The sequence below is a fragment of the Zootoca vivipara genome, chromosome 6 (genome assembly GCF_963506605.1).
Source record: "Zootoca vivipara chromosome 6, rZooViv1.1, whole genome shotgun sequence".
Taxonomy (NCBI): domain Eukaryota; kingdom Metazoa; phylum Chordata; class Lepidosauria; order Squamata; family Lacertidae; genus Zootoca; species Zootoca vivipara.
In genome coordinates this window covers 96,034,299-96,051,989 of record NC_083281.1, presented here as the reverse complement: position 1 = coordinate 96,051,989, position 17,691 = coordinate 96,034,299, and the positions used below count along the sequence as shown (strand labels likewise).

The 17,691-nt window shown below is 46.9% G+C and overlaps 1 protein-coding gene across 2 annotated transcripts in view; it reads left to right on the top strand.

Moving 5' to 3' along the window:
- Nucleotides 1-17,691, top strand: part of PLAT (plasminogen activator, tissue type) — a 32,937-nt gene that overhangs the window by 14,095 nt on the left and 1,151 nt on the right. For both annotated transcript variants that reach the window (XM_035119540.2, XM_035119539.2), the window contains exons 5-13: nucleotides 89-202; nucleotides 3,530-3,704; nucleotides 6,124-6,215; nucleotides 7,068-7,239; nucleotides 8,682-8,767; nucleotides 9,761-9,950; nucleotides 11,806-11,942; nucleotides 12,046-12,186; nucleotides 15,422-15,570. In XM_035119540.2, coding sequence (XP_034975431.1) covers nucleotides 89-202; nucleotides 3,530-3,704; nucleotides 6,124-6,215; nucleotides 7,068-7,239; nucleotides 8,682-8,767; nucleotides 9,761-9,950; nucleotides 11,806-11,942; nucleotides 12,046-12,186; nucleotides 15,422-15,570 — 1,256 coding nt within the window. The remainder of the gene's footprint in view (nucleotides 1-88; nucleotides 203-3,529; nucleotides 3,705-6,123; nucleotides 6,216-7,067; nucleotides 7,240-8,681; nucleotides 8,768-9,760; nucleotides 9,951-11,805; nucleotides 11,943-12,045; nucleotides 12,187-15,421; nucleotides 15,571-17,691) is intronic.

Sequence of the window (17,691 nt, the reverse complement as noted above, 5' to 3'; positions counted from 1 at the left end):
ACCCCAAGAGGTTATGGGCCCAGAAACTGAAAGCACTCGACTGCTGGCGGGGGAAACCTGAGGTTCTCTTTCTTTTTTTGTCTGACAGCCTGCAGCAGGAGGAAACAGTGCTTCAATGAGGGCCGCTGCAAGCAAGCATTATACTCTTCTAACTTCATCTGCTTATGCCGCCCAGGCTTCTCTGGGAAGCGCTGTGAGATTGGTGAGTAATTGGTATGCAGTGTGGTTGGATGGCTGGTTGATTAATTGATTGATAGCATTTATAGTTCACCTTCTCCAAGGAGCTCAAGGTGTTATATGGGGGCCTCCCCCTCCTCATTTAATCCACCCAACAACCCTGTGCAGCTGAGGGGCAGTGACTGGTTTCGTGTCTAACGTGTGTGGGTGTGGAATTAACACAGTCCTATGTGGCAGGCAGGCATTATTCTCCCCAGCCTTGCTTGTCTATTATTGGATGCATTTGATGTGGGATGTACTGTATTGGCCCGAATATAAGCTGTACTTTTTTTCCCAAATTCCAATTGTGAAAAGTGTGGCTTATATTTGTGACCTTACAGTATCACTGCTGAAACAGCTGCCCACGAGGGCCGTCAGGGGCATAGCTGCCAAGTTATCCCTTATTTTAAGGGATTTTCCCTTATGCTGAATAGGCTTCCTCGCGAGAAAAGGGAAAACTTGGCAGCTATGGTCAGGGGTGTGGGACAACAGCTCCCATCCCACACCCCTGACGAGTGGGGTAGCAAGCGCTGGTGCCGACCGCCCCCCGTTCAGGGCGGTAGTGCCAGGAGGCGGGCTGCACCTGCAAATAAGCCTTGAATTTTAAAGGTGTGGCTTATTTGCGGGTGTGGCTTATATTTGGGCCAATACAGTAATCCATTGGTGCAGTCAAATACAACAATCCTTGTTTGCCTAGAGTGGACACAGACGGGGATGTTGATCCAGCCAGTTGAACTTCCTGTTACACTTGGTCTGGAACATCCTCCCCCTGCATGTGACCAGGTAGGTGGGCGTGACCCTTGCAGACCCCACAAAAGGTCCAGTCAGGCAGCCACCCCTCCTCTCTTGATGCTGCTTCTACCTCTTGATGCCATGCTCTCCTGATACTGATGTATTTTGCTGTCTGCTGGCTCTCAGCCACCAGGACATGGGCTCATTCCCATATGGGATGAACTCAAACTCTCTTCTGTAACTCTAAGCTAAAGCCTGCCTTCAGTGATCCAACTGTGAACTGAATGTGAGTAAACCTCTTCTTACTTTTAAAAGAAGCTTCTTGTGCCTTTATTCCTTTTAGGAGGGATAAAAGGGGCCTTACTAGGAACAAATTCCAATCTAAACAAAGCCAGATTGGATTTCTTCAGTGTAGAGATTCAACGGAATCTACCAACTAGCTTCCTGCTATATATTGGGGAATGAACTCTGCTGTATGACTCACTAGCGTGAGCTAGGAAGACTAATATTTAATCAATATATCCTCTCCTAGTATGTACTGTACAACATTCCCACATTTGATTTATTACCGTATATACTGGCGTATAAGACGGCTTTTGAACCCAGGAAATTTTTTTCAAAAGTTGGGGGCCCGTCTTATGCGCCGTGTCCAAGAATCTGCGGTCACCGCATACGGTGTGGGGAGCTCAAAAACGGCCGCGTCCCCACTGTATGCAGTGACCATATGAACGCAAAGAAGCGCGCTCGGGAGGGGGCTGCTCCCCGCCAGGGAGAATGGCTCCCTCATGGCTTTGTCACCTGGATCAGCGCAGAGATACAGTTTTGTGTATTTCATTGGTGTCAAGCTGCTGCCTCTTCTCTTTTTGTCAGCGCAAAGCAAAGGGATCTCTCCGTCTCTCTCTCTCTCTGCTCTCTCTTTCACTGCTGCTCAGCGTCTTTCGCTGGCTGTGTGAGCCTCCGATGTCTCTGCCCCTCTATCGCTATCCTCTCTATGGTTTCTTTCCCCCCTTTTGCTCGATGTCTCTGCTTCTCTATCTCTCCTCTCTCTGGCTTCTTTCCCCCTCTCAATAACTAAGCAAACAAACAAACCAACAAATAAACCACCATTTCCCCGGCTGCAGACTTGAGTGCTGGAGAAGACAGCCTCCCCTCCCCGCCAAAAAAGGGCTGGAGTACATCCCAAATTCTATATTTTAACTTGAAAAGTAAGGGGTCGTCTTATACGCCCAGTCGCCTTATACGCCAGCATATACGGTACCTTCCCTCAGCGTAAGATCCAAGGGTGGGTCACAACAATTTAAAATACAACATACAAAAAGCAGTTTAAAAGAAATAAAACCAATGGCTGCAGTTCTGGTCTGCTTAAGACCACATCTGCATTTGACACAGTTGAAGCCATAATATGAACTGGAAACTTCCTTGCCTGCAGCCTTTTTGGGGGAAATAGCTGTGGGTCCGCGATTTGGAGAACACTCCTGAACCAGATCAGGACCCTGCTTTGGTTCCCCACTGAAAATGGCCCCCTGCCTGGCTGCTGCTGTTGTGATTATTTAGTACAAAACTGATATGCTGCCTTTCATTTCAAAAAGAAATACCTGAATTTGGTATACCTGCAGCAGTTTTTTCTCCAAAATAAAAGCAAGCAAGTTTAGGTAGCTTTCTTCAAAGATGTGACTGTGTGGTGTGATGGTTAGAGTACTAGGTTATACTCTGGGAGACCAGGGTTCAATTCCCCACTCAGCCATAAAGCACCGTGGATGACCCTGGGCCAGTCATCATTTGTAGCCTACCTCACAGGGTTGTTGTGAGGAAGAAATGGGGGGGGGACCATGTACACCACCGTGTGTGTGTGTGTGTGTGTGTGTGTGTGTGTGTGTGTGTTTATTACATTTATATACCACCTTTACTCCCAAGCAGCTCCTAGGAAGAAAAGGGTGGTATAGAAATGTAATAAATCAATTATAATAAAAATAACTTGTATGTCGCTTGGGTGCCAGCCCCGCTGGCTTTGTAGCCTGTGAGGGAGAGGCAGCATGGAAGCAGGATCTGGCCTAAAGTGCCATGAGCTTCCTGTTTCTTCCAGTCAAAGACGGCTGGAAATAGTGGGGAAGGAGGGAGAGTGGATCATATAGCAGTGAAGATGCAGGCAGGGATTGCCTTGTCATGCTTCCACCCTCCACCCCATCTAGCAGGGGGCAATGCTCCATTCTGGGCAAAAATGGGCACAGTAGTGAATATGAATTTTGCTTTGGTTCATGAGGCTGGTTTCTACACACAAACTGTGGCATTCCTCTCTTTCCTCCAACCAGGCAAGCAAGAACCTTTATCAGAGTTCAAGACCACATTCCAGCAAGACGAAAACATTTGAGGAGAAGCTGCAAAGTGCAAAGGGCTAGTGAGAGGGGTGGAGATGCTGAGGGCAAGGGGGCCTGGAGAGAGTCCCAGGGGCTAAAGAGAATAGACTTTGTGGGGTGGTCACATGTGGCCCACAGGCCTCTGCCCAGTGACCATGGCTGCAATCTCCCATCCTGATTCCTGCAAGATGTGTGCAGAGACTGATACTCTGCTCCTCCTTTTTCAGATACCAAAGCCAAGTGTTACGAGGGAGCTGGAGAGAGCTACAGGGGGACAAGCAACACAACTGTGAGTGGAGCCAAGTGTTTGAACTGGAACCTCAATTCCTTGAGGAATAAGCGGTACAATGCGTTCCGGGCAGATGCCGCTAGGTTGGGCCTTGGAAATCACAACTATTGCAGGTGAGAAAGTGAGTTTGGGAGGGGCCCCTTCCTCTGACCACCCATCTTCTTGCCCCCCAATACTGTGGGACATTATTGCTGTCAAACCAATAATTCATGTTTTACCAGATAGGCACATGAAGGGGCGGAGGCTCATAGAGCCTTCCTGTCAAATTTGCTAGAGAGAACTCTGTGACATCACTTCCTTTGTCTGCTTTGGCAGGAAACTGTAGCACTACATCCTTCCTTCCTTCCAGTCTGGGCAGCCTCCTCTGTCTTTGTCATGCTTCCAAGCTGACCACATGTCCATATCTGAGGTCTGCAGCTCAGACACAATTCTGAACTTACATTTTGTACTTTGATAACTTGGATAGTATAGTTGTACCTTGCTTTTGAAACAGCTTAGCTCCTGAATGTTTTGGCTCCTGAACGTTGCAAGCCCAGAAGTGACTGTTCCGGTTTGCAAACCATTTTTGGAAGCCGAACGTCCAACAGGGCTTCTGCAGCTTCCGATTGGCTGCAGGAGCTTCCTGCAGTCAATCAGAAGCCACACTTTGGTTTCCGAACATTTTGGAAGTCAAATGGACTTCTGGAATGGATTCCGTTTGACTCCCAAGGTACAACTGTAGTTATAAACATGCCTTTATTTGGTGCTGCAATTGCTGCTACAAGACCTAGATTATGTAAGTAAATACTACTATTACTTCTTTACAAAACAATGTGTGATTGTTGTTTTTAAGGGGGAGACAATGGGTAATACCAGGAAAATCCAGTCTGCCTTTAGAGCACCTTGGGTTATTGTTTGTAGAAGCTTAAATCAAATTTTTCTTAGCTTCAAAGTTTAAGCTGCAAAGGATGGTACTCTGTCGATCTCACAAATGTGAGCAAGAAAGGATAATAACTAAACCATGTATCCTCTCCTAGTGTCTAAATCCATTCCCACAAATACTTCCTTGTAGGTAAAATCTACTCTGAGCAGGAGAAATATTGACATTGTCAAATAAGGATGTTGCGAGCTGGAAAAGATTCAGAAAAGGGCGACCAAAATGGTTGAGAGCATCTCCACTGTGAGGAAAGGTTACAACATTTTAGTTTAGTATAAGTGAGACTTGGGGAAGACACACAAGGTGGAGGTGTATAATATCATCCTATATAATAAAGTGCCTGTGTCTCTGCGTCCAGTCCCTGTGTCCGCGCTACTGTGCATGTGCCCCATGGACACAGGGACTGGACGCAGAGACTGGACGCACACAGAGCCCCATCCCCGCACACTCACTCGCGCCCTCAAGCGGGGGCGGGGTGGAATGCGGTTCTCTCTCCCTCAACGGCTTCCCCTCCAAACCGCCTCGCCTCCTGACTAACGGCACGAGGGGAAGAGGGAAAGGGACCGCGAGGGATTGTGACGCGAGCGTGCGATGGAGCGTGTGTGTTTGCGTCCCCGCCGCCGCTCCCCACCCCCACCCCATCGCCGCATCCCAACCCCTCCCCTCACCTGACGTGAGGTAAATCCTGGGCCTGGTCTGGCTCCCGCCGCGGCCCCGGAGCCCGATGCCGCCATCTTGGTCCACCGCCTCCTCCTTCTGACAACCCTCCCTGGCCCATGAGAGGAGCGGCAGGGCCGTGGCCTTCCCTCCTCCTCTGTGCTCGGCTGTGGGGCGCGCCGGGAGAGCGAGTTTGTTTACTTGTGTTCCCGGCGCGCCGAGCGCAGAGAGGGAGGGAAGGCCGCGGCCCCGCCGCTCCTCTCACATATGTTCTAGCGCCCGTTTACTTAATGGGCTGAATGACACTAGTTTCATCATAATTTCATGAAACTGTGTGCACTTTGTGGAGAAAGGGAATAAATAGGAAGACATCTAGGCCATATAGTGAAGCTGAATATTGGAAGATTCAGGGCTGACAACAGGAAGGGCATCTTCCCTCAGTGCTTAGAATTAAACTGTGCAGCTCCCTCCCCCAAGGCATAGTGTCAACCACCAACAGGCTTAGAAGACCTAAGAAGAGCCGGTGGGGGCAGAACATAGTCCAAATGGCCAGCAGCCATCATTAGCCCTTTCCTCCTCCATGAATTGGACCAATCCTCTTTTAAAGACATTCCGGTTGGTGGTTACCACTGTCCCTGTGGGAGTGAGTTCCAGAGCTGAATTTTGCACTTCATGAATAAATGCAAGACTCTTCCTACATCCTTAAAATTATCAGTGCATTATTTTCAGTATAAATGTTGGCCTTTCACCCCATTGCCCGCCTACTTTTTGAGGTTGCAGCTGAGTCTGCAGCTGTCTCCTGTGGTGCAGTGGGCCAGTGCATCTGGCTATCAACCAGAAGGTTGGTGGTTGGACTAGATGACTCCTGGAGTCCTTTCCAACTCTACACTTCTACGATAAATGTCTTAATAGTACAAAATGCCCAGTGTTTGCCTTACCTTTCCTTTCCTTTCCTATAGAAACCCAGATTCCGACACCATGACCTGGTGCTTTGTCTACAAAGGAAACAAGTACAGCTCTGAGTACTGCAGCCTCCCTCCCTGCGCCAACAGTAGGTTCAAGGCTGGCTCCTCTGCAGTGGGGCACAGCCAGGTTGGGTTGTGAAAATGTATAGTTATTGCCACGCTTGCAGGAAAATGGAGGTTGCTGGTGACACAATTTGAAGAATGGTTAGAAAACTTGTGGTAGTTGGCCTCAATGACCAAACTCGCTCATTACGCTAAAAAAAGGAGACAATGAGAAGATACAATATACACTAAAAGAGACTTGATTATGAATTAAATAAAAATGGGAGGGTACTGGCTTCAAATAATCATTTTGCAATGTTTTGATGGCATTCAACTTAAACATTTTCTTACACATTTTGCATAAGAAAATGGATTGCATTTTGGATTTTGATACCTTCATGTTTGCAGGGAAAATGTATTTTGTTTATTACAAATTATTTAATAGGGCTCGTATTCATAAGATATGTATAAGCTTTGTTCTAAGACATGTAACTTTTGGCTTTTTCTTCTGTATTGGTTTTCTAGTTAAATAAAAATAATTTAAACCTTTTTTAGCTAAATAAAATATGTAATAAAACCAACCCCATCCCTTGCAACATCTATGGGGCTTTACAGATGAAAAGTGGATCCCTGCCCCAAGGATCATACATTTAAGACACATTCTCCCCCCCCCCCAAAAAAAGGAATCTTGGAAACTGTGGGTCATTAGGAGTGCTGGGAATTGTAGCTCTGTGAGAGGTAAACTATAACTCCTATGATTCTTTGGGGGGGGGAATGGGGAATGTGCTTTTAATGTGTGCTTCACAATTGAAAATCTGTAGTGAGAAAAAACCCTCAAACTATATGCCCCATGAATGTGGTTCGGGACTGATTCAAACCTGCCATTTTTGTCACAGAAAGCCACACTTGCATTTCTGGAAGGGGCAACAACTATCGAGGCCCCCACAACCGCACAGAATCCGGTGCTGCTTGCCTGAGGTGGGATTCCCCGCTCCTTACTGGGCTGGTCTTCAATGCCCATAGAGAGGATGCAGAGCAGCTTGGTCTCACTAGCCACAACTTCTGCAGGTAAGCAGGCCCCCCTCACCTTTTCTCCTTGGAGTTTCTTTTCCACAAAAAAAAAAACCCTAAACGCAAAACATGGCTTATTGATAAGATAACTGAGAAATGTGTTTGGTCCACATCTTATAAACTGAGGTTAATACGCCAGCCTCCAACTTGCACAACTTGTTGGGTACAGCTCCAAATTTTGCAATGCAAAATTGTGGTACAAGTTGGTACAAAAATGGGTGCAGAAATGTGTTTTGGGGGAGCAATGGATATTTTAAGAGTAAAATGTGCATAAAATTTGTACAATTTGAATATTATTTTTGGTGCATTCTTTTGGTGCAGCTCCCTCCACCTAAAAAGGGGATTTATGATAGAACACACGTGAAACTGACCCAGAAAGGCAATGAGCTGATTTGTCCCTTGTTACTAAAACCCATTGAATGGGTTTCATATGACCAGGGCTGCAGAGGGGAGACATTAAAATCCTGGATTCATTTCTAGAGACCATTACTGTATGTAAAGATTATAAAACAAAAAGAAACACAGGTGAAATATTGGGTGAGGGAAGCAATAACCAATCAAAAGCTTAAAGAGACCAAGATCAAGGCAAGAGGAAGTATATGGAAAAAGAGGAAAATTTATTTGTTAGATATGTTTAAGAGAAATATTAAGTGTGTGTTTTTTATTTGGATTTCATAGAGGAAAAGACTAGACAGGAAGGTTTAGTCGAATTATGTTATATATATCAATTACTTTTCAGATGTAAATTTGGAAGTATGATATCTGTATGAATTTTTATGTTTTGAGTTGATTTGTTTTAATTTGTTTTGTTATGATTTGATATGTTTTAATTAAAATTTCAATAAAGTTTATTTTTTTAAAAAATGGCCAAGGATGTTGGGAACTATAATTCAGCAACATCTGGAGGGCCTCTTGAAACAGTCATGCCTTTCCCCCAAATAATTCTGGGAAAGATGGTTTGTTAAGGGTGCTCAGAGTTGTTAGGAGACTCCTATTCCCCTCCCAGAGCTACAATTCGCAGAGTGGTTTAACTACTCATCCCTCTTCACAGGGAACTCTGGGAATTCTAGCTCTCAGAGCAGGAACAGTAGTCTCCTACTAAACTTCAGGCCACTTAACAAACTGGAGCTCCCAGAATTCTTTGCAGGAAGCCCTCTAAAGTGGTATCATAGTGTTTTAAAGGTATGGTGAGAATGTGGCGCCTTCGTTAGAGCCTTGACCAATCTGCATTGAATGGGGCTGATGGCCAAAATGTCAGGAGTGTTGGGGAAAAGCTGTTCTAAGTACAGGCAAAAAACAAAGAAGGGTATAAAGCTCCAGAACATCCTCCTCAGGGGACTTAGAAACCTGGTTGCCCCACACTGCTGCTCTTTGCAGGGGGGCAGAGAGGGGGGAGCATTTGATCTCTGAAGTAATCCTGTTTCACTTGTGTATTGCAGGAATCCTGATAATAGTACCCAGCCTTGGTGCCATGTGCGCAGGGGTGGCAAGAGGAAGTGGGAATACTGCAATGTGCCGGCTTGCTGTAAGTGCCCGCCCTATCCGTAGGGCAAGATGCCAGCAAACTGCATTTCAATTGCTGGTTCTGATGGTGTTCTGATGTATCTTTTCTATTGTTTTCATTGCTTTGTATTTTATAATAATGTTTCTAAATGTTGTGAGCCACCTTGGATCTAGCTTTGGGAGGAAAGGTGGGATAAATACTACTGCTGTCTGTTGTCTTAGGTAAAGGTAAAGGGACCCCTGACCATTAGGTCCAGTCACAGTCTGGGGTTGCGGCGCTCATCTTGCTCTATAGACTGAGGGAGCCGGCGTACAGCTTGCAGGTCATGTGGCCAGCATAGAATCATAGAATCATAGAGCATTCTTGACATATGCCTGTCAAGCCTCTGCTTTAAGACCTCCAAAGAAGGAGACTCCACCACACTCCTTGGCAGCAAATTCCACTGTTGAACAGCTCTTACTGTCAGGAAGTTCTTCCTAATGTTTAGGTGGAATCTTCTTTCTTGTAGTTTGAATCCATTGCTCCGTGTCCGCTTCTCTGGAGCAGCAGAAAACAACCTTTCACCCCCCTCTATATGACATCCTTTTATAAGCTGCTTTTGGCGAACCAGAGCATTACACGGAAACACCGTTTACCTTCCCGCCAGAGCAGTACCTATTTAACTACTTTCGAACTTCTAGGTTGGCAGGAGCTGGGACCGAAAAACGGGAGTTCACCCCATCGCAGGGATTTGAACCGTGTCCCCATTGTCTTATGAGCACCTACCAAAGACCTCTCTTCCAACTTTCAAGCAGAGATCTTTCTGTGTCTGCATCTGTATTGGAATTTTTTTAAAGATGCTTTTATCATTAAACTGTTTGCCACCCTGGGCTTCTTTGGGAGGAAGGATGGGATAGGAATGTGCTAAATAAATGGATGAAGAGGTCCACCCTGTTAGAGCATTTTGCCTCAAACTTGAGAGTTAACGTATCCAAGTCTGGGGTACATTTTCCTTATTTTCCTGGCCACCTACAGCCACGTGTGGAACGAGAAAGTACCGGCAGTCTCAGTTTCGGATCAAAGCAGGCCTCTACTCGTACATCCAGTCGCACCCGTGGCAGGCGGCCATCTTTGTCAGGATGCGAAGAATGGATTCCTACCTCTGTGGTGGGGTCCTGATCCATTCCTGTTGGGTCCTCTCAGCTGCCCACTGCTTTGAGGAAAGGTAAGAGTTCAGCGCCTGATTTGCCATCTCTTCTGCATTTGCTGCCCCCCCAGGAAGCCTCTTGAAGTCAGAGGCAATTTGTGGTGCTGGAGACAGAGGGCCAAGTGGGAGGCAGCAACATTCGTGCACTTAGCAACTGTGCGTTCATGCAGGTTTTTCTTGGAGTAAATAGCAGGTGGGATTCTCCTGTGGGGAGGGTTTTTAACCCTTGGCCTTGCTGCTGCAGTCCAGATCTTCCCCACTCCTGTTCCTGCTACAGTGGTGCATCGCTAGACGAATGCCCTGCTAGACGAAAATTTCGCTTAACGAAAGGATTTTATGATCGGAGGTTGCCTCGCTAGACAACGAGGTTTTCTATGGCCACCGCTTTGTCGTGCGAAGCGTCGCCATAAAAACCTCTGATCAGAAAATCAGGGCATTCATCTAGTGAAAGGGGAACCAGCTGTAGCAAGGGAAGAAGGCAAAGGAAGATCAGCTGAGAGGCACTGACAGCTGACAGCTTCTCAAGCCCCCTACGATCCCTGCTGTGTGACAGGCGGGATGGGGGGGGAAGCAGAGGATCGGCGGATGCTGCGTGGGGAAGGCAGGCGGGCAGGTGGCAACAGCCCGTGGAAGCTTTGGGGCTGTTGCCATCTCCCTGCCCGCTTCCCCGAGCAGAAGCGCCCAGGGGACGGAGCCAAATTGCGGCGTGGGGGGGGGCCTTTGCCGTTTACCTTCCCCGAGCTAAGGGGGAGGCAAACGGCGAAAAGCCCCCTCCCGCGCCGCACTTTGGCTCAGGGACTGGCTTGGCGGCAGCGGGAAGAAGGGGAGGAATTGCGGCGTGGTGAGGGCTTTTCGCCGTTTGCCTCCCCCTCGCAGCGCGGCAATTCGGCTCCGTCCCCCAGGCGCTTCGGCTCGGGGAAGCAGGCAGGGAGATGGCAACAGCCCGGGAAGCTGCGGACTGTTGCCGTCTCCCTGCCTGCTTCCCCGAGCCGTAGCGCATCGGGGGACGGAGCCAAAGATCGGCGGGTGCTGTTTGCCGGGGTTGACAAGCCCCGCAAGCAGCGCCCGCCGGTCTTTGTGTGACAGGTGGGGCGGGGGAAAGGCGGAGGAACGATCCTCCGCTTTCCCCTCGCCCCCGCTTGTCACACAACACAGATCCGAAGATCGGTGGGCGCTGTTTGTCCCGCTGTTTGACAAGCCCCGGCAAGTAGCGCCCTCCGATCTTTGTGTAACAGGCGGTGGGGAAGGCAGGCAGGCAAGAGAGCAAGTGCCTGCCTGCCTGCCTGCCTTCTCTGCCGCCAGTCCCCTGGAGCCCATAGGAACGCATTGATTAAGTTTCAATGCATTCCTATGGGAAACCGGGACTTGCTAGACAAAAAATTCATTACACGAATTGACCCGTGGAACGAAGTAATTTCATCTAGCGAGGCACCACTGTATTTGTATTGGGAGGCAATTCCAGTTCTCCATCTATCTCAGTACCACCCCTCTGACAGGGAACATCCCTTCAAGGTCTGGGGCAGGGTTGTTGTTGTTTTTCCCCAAGACGCAAAATGTTTGCTTTGTTATATGAAAGTAATCCATCCAGCAACTTTGCAAGGGAGCCAGTTTTCTCCCCCCGGGGAGAAGAGGGGGATGAGAGCGTAAGGGATGTTACACATGGTTGAGCTGAAGCTTGAGCAAAGGCCTTCCGGTTCCTCTTCTAGACAACCACGGTGGTCAGTTAGCTGCAAAGCCATGGTTACAACTGGACCTTTGAAGCCTTGAATGCTTGAGCAAGGAAGTTGAAGTCTGTCTTTTTAGAAGGAGCATAAATTACACCTGAAGTTGGCAGTCACCAAAGCTGTCCTCCCTCCCCCCTCTGATTTTGTAGGTTTGACACCAGGCGTCTCAAGGTTGTGTTGGGCAGGACTTCCCGCAGAAAGCCGGAAAATTCTGAACAGACATTCTCAGTAGAGAAATACATCGTACATAAAAGCTTTGTGGAAAGCACCTTTGACAACGATATTGGTAAGACCTTTCCCTCCCTGCACACAGACCGAGATCTGCACCAGTCCAGCCTCTTGCCTTGACCCACCCTGCCTTTTTCTTTGCTTTTTTCTCTTTTTGCTAGCTCTTCTGAAGCTGAAGTCCTTGTACAATGAGTGTGCAATGGAGACAGACTCCGTTCGTCCTGTCTGCCTCCCAGAGCCTGGACTGAAGCTGCCTGACTGGACAGAATGTGAGATCTCCGGCTATGGAAAGCATGAAGAATGTAAGAACGTCTGGCTTGCTCCAAACAATGGCCTCTGATGAGTGTTGTGCTCAAAGGACTGAGCCCCATCCCAATAGCTACGGTAGCTGGGGAGAGACCAACCCTGTCCATTTCTGTTTCGCATCTTTCCAGTTTGTTACACTTCTGTATCAGGTTGAGGATTTTTGTACAGGCCCATTTTGTAAGCAATTTCCCCTAAAATAATGAAAGTAATCTTATTTTAATTAATACAGGCCTTCCCGTGTCTGATTTTTCTAATGTTTGTTTATTAGGGTGTATGCATCTTTTGTATGGCAAAGTGCTTTGCAAAATTTGGAGAAGGGTGAATCTCAAAGGATATCTGTATTGTGGTTTGGGAAATGCATATATGTAAGTTAGTTTTGCAAATCAAACCAAGCAAATTTCTCCCTCTTCCCTCTCCTATTCTGCATCTAAATCCCTTCTGCATTTTGAGCAATGTTGAGCAGTGTTGGAGAACTTGCCAGTGGATTCTGGGTTGGTCTCACTGCCACCTTTGACAGCCCCCCCCCCAAAAAAAAACTCTGCAAACTTCCCTTTCCTTGCAGTAGTCCTAGGCCAGTGATGGTGAACCTTTTAGAGACTGAATGCCCAAACTACAACCCAAAACCCACTTATTTATCGCAAAGTGCCAACATGGCAATTTAACCTGAATACTGAGGTTTTAGTTTAGAAAAAACAACTCATACATTAACATCTTTTGTCTTAAAAGGAAAACACAATAACAGAGCAACTTTTTATTGAAAGGTAAAAGTTTGCATTATCCTTGTTTGGGAAATCATGAAAAAGGGAATTACTCCCAGACAACATGGCTGTTTTGATAATTTCCCTTCAAGAAACTCTTCTTTGGGAGATTTCAAGCAGAAGCTGCATGGCCATCTGCCATAGATGCTGTTGTTGAGATCCCTGCATAGCCGGGGGGTTGGGCTTAGATGACAGAGGCAGAGGCTTGACAGGCATATGTCAAGAATGCTTTGATGGTGTTTCCTGCTTGGCAGGGGGTTGGACTGGATGGCCCTTGTGGTCTCTTCCAACTCTGATTCTATGATTCTATGACCCTTGGATACCCTTCCAACTCCCCACAATCCTATGAAAAAACCAAAACAGTCTCTTCTGCCCTCCGCTATGTGTCTCCTAGAAGGGAGGATCTTGCACTTACCCATGGCGATGGGAGAGAGTTCAGCTCAAACGTTTGCTTCCCGGCCTGACCCAGCAGGCGAAAAGAAAATCCCAGAGTGAAGCCTGGAGACGCACAGCAGTTCAGCACTCCGCTGCTGTTGGTCGCAGCCTGGAAGCGAGGCGCCCCAGCACAGAGTTCATAGGGGCAGCACGCATGCTGAATAGAGCTGCACATGCGCGGGCTGCAGCTGAAACGTGAATGTTCTATTCCGCTGTCTTAAAGCAGCTCGGTCCAGAAGTGCCAGTGAGCCCAGTGGCATTTTGCTCCCGCCTGCACAAGCAGGCTTTAGAAGCGCAGCCTAGCGGGCTAGCCATTGAATCTGGAAAGGGCAACGGTGCACATGCCCACAGAGAGGGCCATAGGTTTGCCACCACTGACCTAGGTGGCAGCGGAGGGGGGGCGTTGCTTCACAAATGTTTTGTGTACTTGCTGAAATTAAGGTCACTTGGTCTAGAATGGGACTGTCCAGTTGCCAGATTTCATCTGTTGCGCAGCTGCAGAATCAGCCTCTCTCAACAAACATCTCCCCGTTCCTAATTTGATGCAGTGTTTGTCTGTGACTTGAATTCCTATCTGCTTACTAACTGATCAATATGACTGAACCAAGTTTACACCAGAAGAGCATCTGGCTTCTATTAGAGCCAGCCAGATCCCGAAAGTGGTTACCTTTATCGTAAGTGTTTTGGGAACTTCCTTTCTTCTCTTCAAATTTCAAAGCCAATGAAAAGGCAAGTACCTAGAGCAGAGGCACCTGTGTCTGGGATGCCTCTCTTCAGAGGGCTGGCTTGCATGGTGGAAAGCTCATTCAAACAAAAGCATATCTCTATGCAGACACCTGGCTTTTCTCTGAAATCTAGTTTTCCATGTGCAGTGAATTCTTTCTTGTTTTTCTTTGGTATTGAGGAACATTCTGCCATTTGAGCCTCTGACTCTAACTCCCTTCATGGCTGACTCTGCATTCAGTGATCCTATCCAGCAGTATGCAGAACATGGTACAGAAACTTGTTGAATCGGGTGGGGAACCTTATCTGACTGGGGGGCAATATCTTTATCTCCCCACCCCTGCCTGGCCAGGCATGTGCAGTCGCATGACATCACTATGATGTCGGGTGATGCTCCAATTTGCCAGGACTTCAAAGTGCAGCATGGGACTGTTTGAAAGCCTTTTGCAAACAGTCCCAGGGCTGTGCTTTGGCTACATGCACCTGTTCTTTTTTCTTTATTAAAAAAGATTTTACCGGTATTAATACTTTTCATAATACATGCAATTAAACAACAAACAAACCAATCTAAACAAAAACGAAGGGAAAAAAGGGTGGAAGAATGATTCAAAGTCCTGTTTCCAGCTGTTCTTCCCTCTGCTAGGTGATGTTTTCCAGTCTTCAATTCAGGCATTCAATTTTCTTTCAAGACAAGAAGTCCAAAAGAGGTTCTCTGATTATTATTAAAGATAAACATCATCTGTGAGGGGGTGGGCTTACAGGGAACACCCACCCCCCATCAAATCCAGCTCTTCTAATGGCTCAGACAGCAGCGGAAGGACAGGGGACAGGAAGGAGGAAGTGAGAGGAGCGGGCCCCGTGGGGCTCAGGCAGCATCCAAGAGCCCTTCCTGCAGCCTGTGATATCAGCAAGGAAGGAAGGGCCAGCAGAAAGTTCCAGCGGGGAAACATCAGAGGGGCGTCCTTTCAAATTCACCCCGGAACTGAGGCAATCAACGGCTCACAAACGCAGGGGGAGGAGATTTGTGGGTCCCCAAACTACTCTGCTGGGGGAGGAGCTGAAAAGTGCCATTGGGAGAATCTGATAGCACTGAGTAGACATGTTTTCATGAAGCTCTTGCATTGTAAATAGCTTCCACAATAAAAGCACTAAAGACAAGGTGGTTTGGAGCAACCGCCCTGACATCCAAATCACAACTTTTACTTTAATATTAAGAAGTATTCCGTCCTCGTTCTTTATTCACTCCAGAGTTTCTCCACTGTGATTATGTATTAAGACAATAATCCGGATGAATATGTTCTCTTTCTATCTACAGTTTCTGCTTTCCATTCGGAGCGTCTGAAGGAAGGACAGGTGAGGCTGTATCCAGACAGCCAATGCACACCCAAGCTCCTTTCAAACAGGACGGTCACTGCGAACATGCTGTGTGCAGGAGACACCAGGGAGCTTGACGATGCCTGCAAGGTAATCCCAGTTCTAGGAATGTTAGGAATTGCCCTGCTGGATCAGACCAGCATCCTCTTTGCCATGGCATCAGTTGGGTACCCCTGCAAAGCTCACAAGGGGGACATCAAAGCAATGTCCTATTTTTTGTCTCTAGATTCTGAGGATCAGAGGTAAATACTGTAACATCTGACTTTGGAGAGCCCATATTTTAGAGGGGGTGGGGGAAGCTGGAAAAAATGATTTTTTAAAAAATAAATAGCCATTGTGGCTTATAGCCATTGTTTGATAATGATGATGATGATGATATTTATATACCACTCATCTGACTGGATTGCCCCAGGCACTCTGGGCAGCTTTCAGCAAAATATAAACACACAATAAAACAGCGAACATTAAAAACTTCCCAGAACAGGGATGCCTTCAGATGTCTTCTAAAAGTCATTTGTTTATCTGTTTGACATACAATGGGAGGGTTGGGTGCCACTACCGAGAAGGCCTTTTATCTGCCATGAATTTTTTCTGCCTAAGCTGCCGACCACCCCTGCACTTTGCAGTAGTGAATCCCATAGAGCAGTGTTTCTCAGACTTGGGTCCTCAGCTGTTGTTGGACTTCAACTCCCCTCATGGCTGACCACTGGTTCTGCTAGCTAAGGATGATGCGTGTTGTACAACAACAGCTGGGGACCCAAGTTTGAGAAACACTGCTAATCAATTTAATTGAGTAACCTCTTGAGTTTCGTGATGATGAACTCTACAATTCTGAGATTCCGTTGTATTTCCTTTTGGGGGCCTTTTTAAAATATAGTTTTTTGAGTGGATGCAAACATCTTGAACTAGCCGAAACAAAATAAAAAAAAAATTTTTTTCCAGTAGCTGGCAATTGATGGCATACACAGTGTTAGAAGATGAGCAGTTAAATAGTCCTGAGATGGTATGTTTGATGTTGGGGCCAGTGATGGTGTTGTCCAGGTGTATGTGGCAGCAAAGTTGGCATCTGGGTTTATTGCAGGCTCTAGTACCAGTCTCCATGTTAAGTCTGGTGGTTGTATCATTGTAGGTGAGAAGTTGTTTAAGATTGGGTGGCTGTCTGTAGGCAATGAAAGGTCTTCCTCCCAGAGCTTGAGAAAGAGAACTGTCATTGTCTAGGAGAGGTTGTAGATCTCTGATGATGCACTGTACTGTTTTAACTTGGGAGCATAGCTGCCAAGTTCTCCCTTTTTTTAAGGGAAATTCCCTTATGCTGAATAGGCTTCCTCGCGAGAAAAGGAAAAATTTGGCAGCTATGCTTGGGAGCTGCATGTGATTACTAGTATCAGTAGTGTTCTGTTATTTTCTTTTTGGGGTTTGTCTTGCAGCAAGTTCTCTCTAACATTGTGTATGCCATCAAATGCCAGCAATGCCCTTCAGCTCTCTATATTGGACAAACAGGCCAAACCCTACGCCAAAGGATAAATGGACATAAATCTGACATCAGGAATCACAAGACAGAGAAACCAGTAGGAGAACACTTCAATCTCCCAGGACATTCTATACAAGATCTCAAAGTAGCTGTTTTATTACAAAAGAATTTCAGAAATAGGCTGGAAAGAGAAGTTGCTGAACTGCAACTTATCACCAAACTTGAAACCATGGAGAGACCTGGCCTGAACAAAGACATTGGATTCTTATCTCATTATACATGATAAAGCTATCTTTAGCCATCTCACCCATTGCTTTTTCCTGTAAGACAAATTGCAGTCGTTAACAGTCATCAATGAGTTTCCACACCTATCAGTCACACCCATTCCCACCACCCTCCTGAGAATACCCCTCCCCACCCTCACACTATCTATAAGGGCCAAATGGGCAGGGTATAAATAATAAATAATAATAAGTGTGCATGCACACGAAAGCTCATACCAATGACAAACTTAGTTGGTCTCTAAGGTGCTACTGGAAGGGGGAAATTTATTATTATTTTGTTTTGACTACGCCAAACCAACATGGCTACCTACCTGTAATTTTGAACTAGCCTTCAGGTTACCAGCCTGGGAAGGCTACTTTACCCCTTCCTCCTAGAGCACAATGTCTCTTTGGCATGGACCTTTGCAAACAGCGTTCATGAAAGCAACAAGGAAGCCCACTGACCCACTTAAAGGT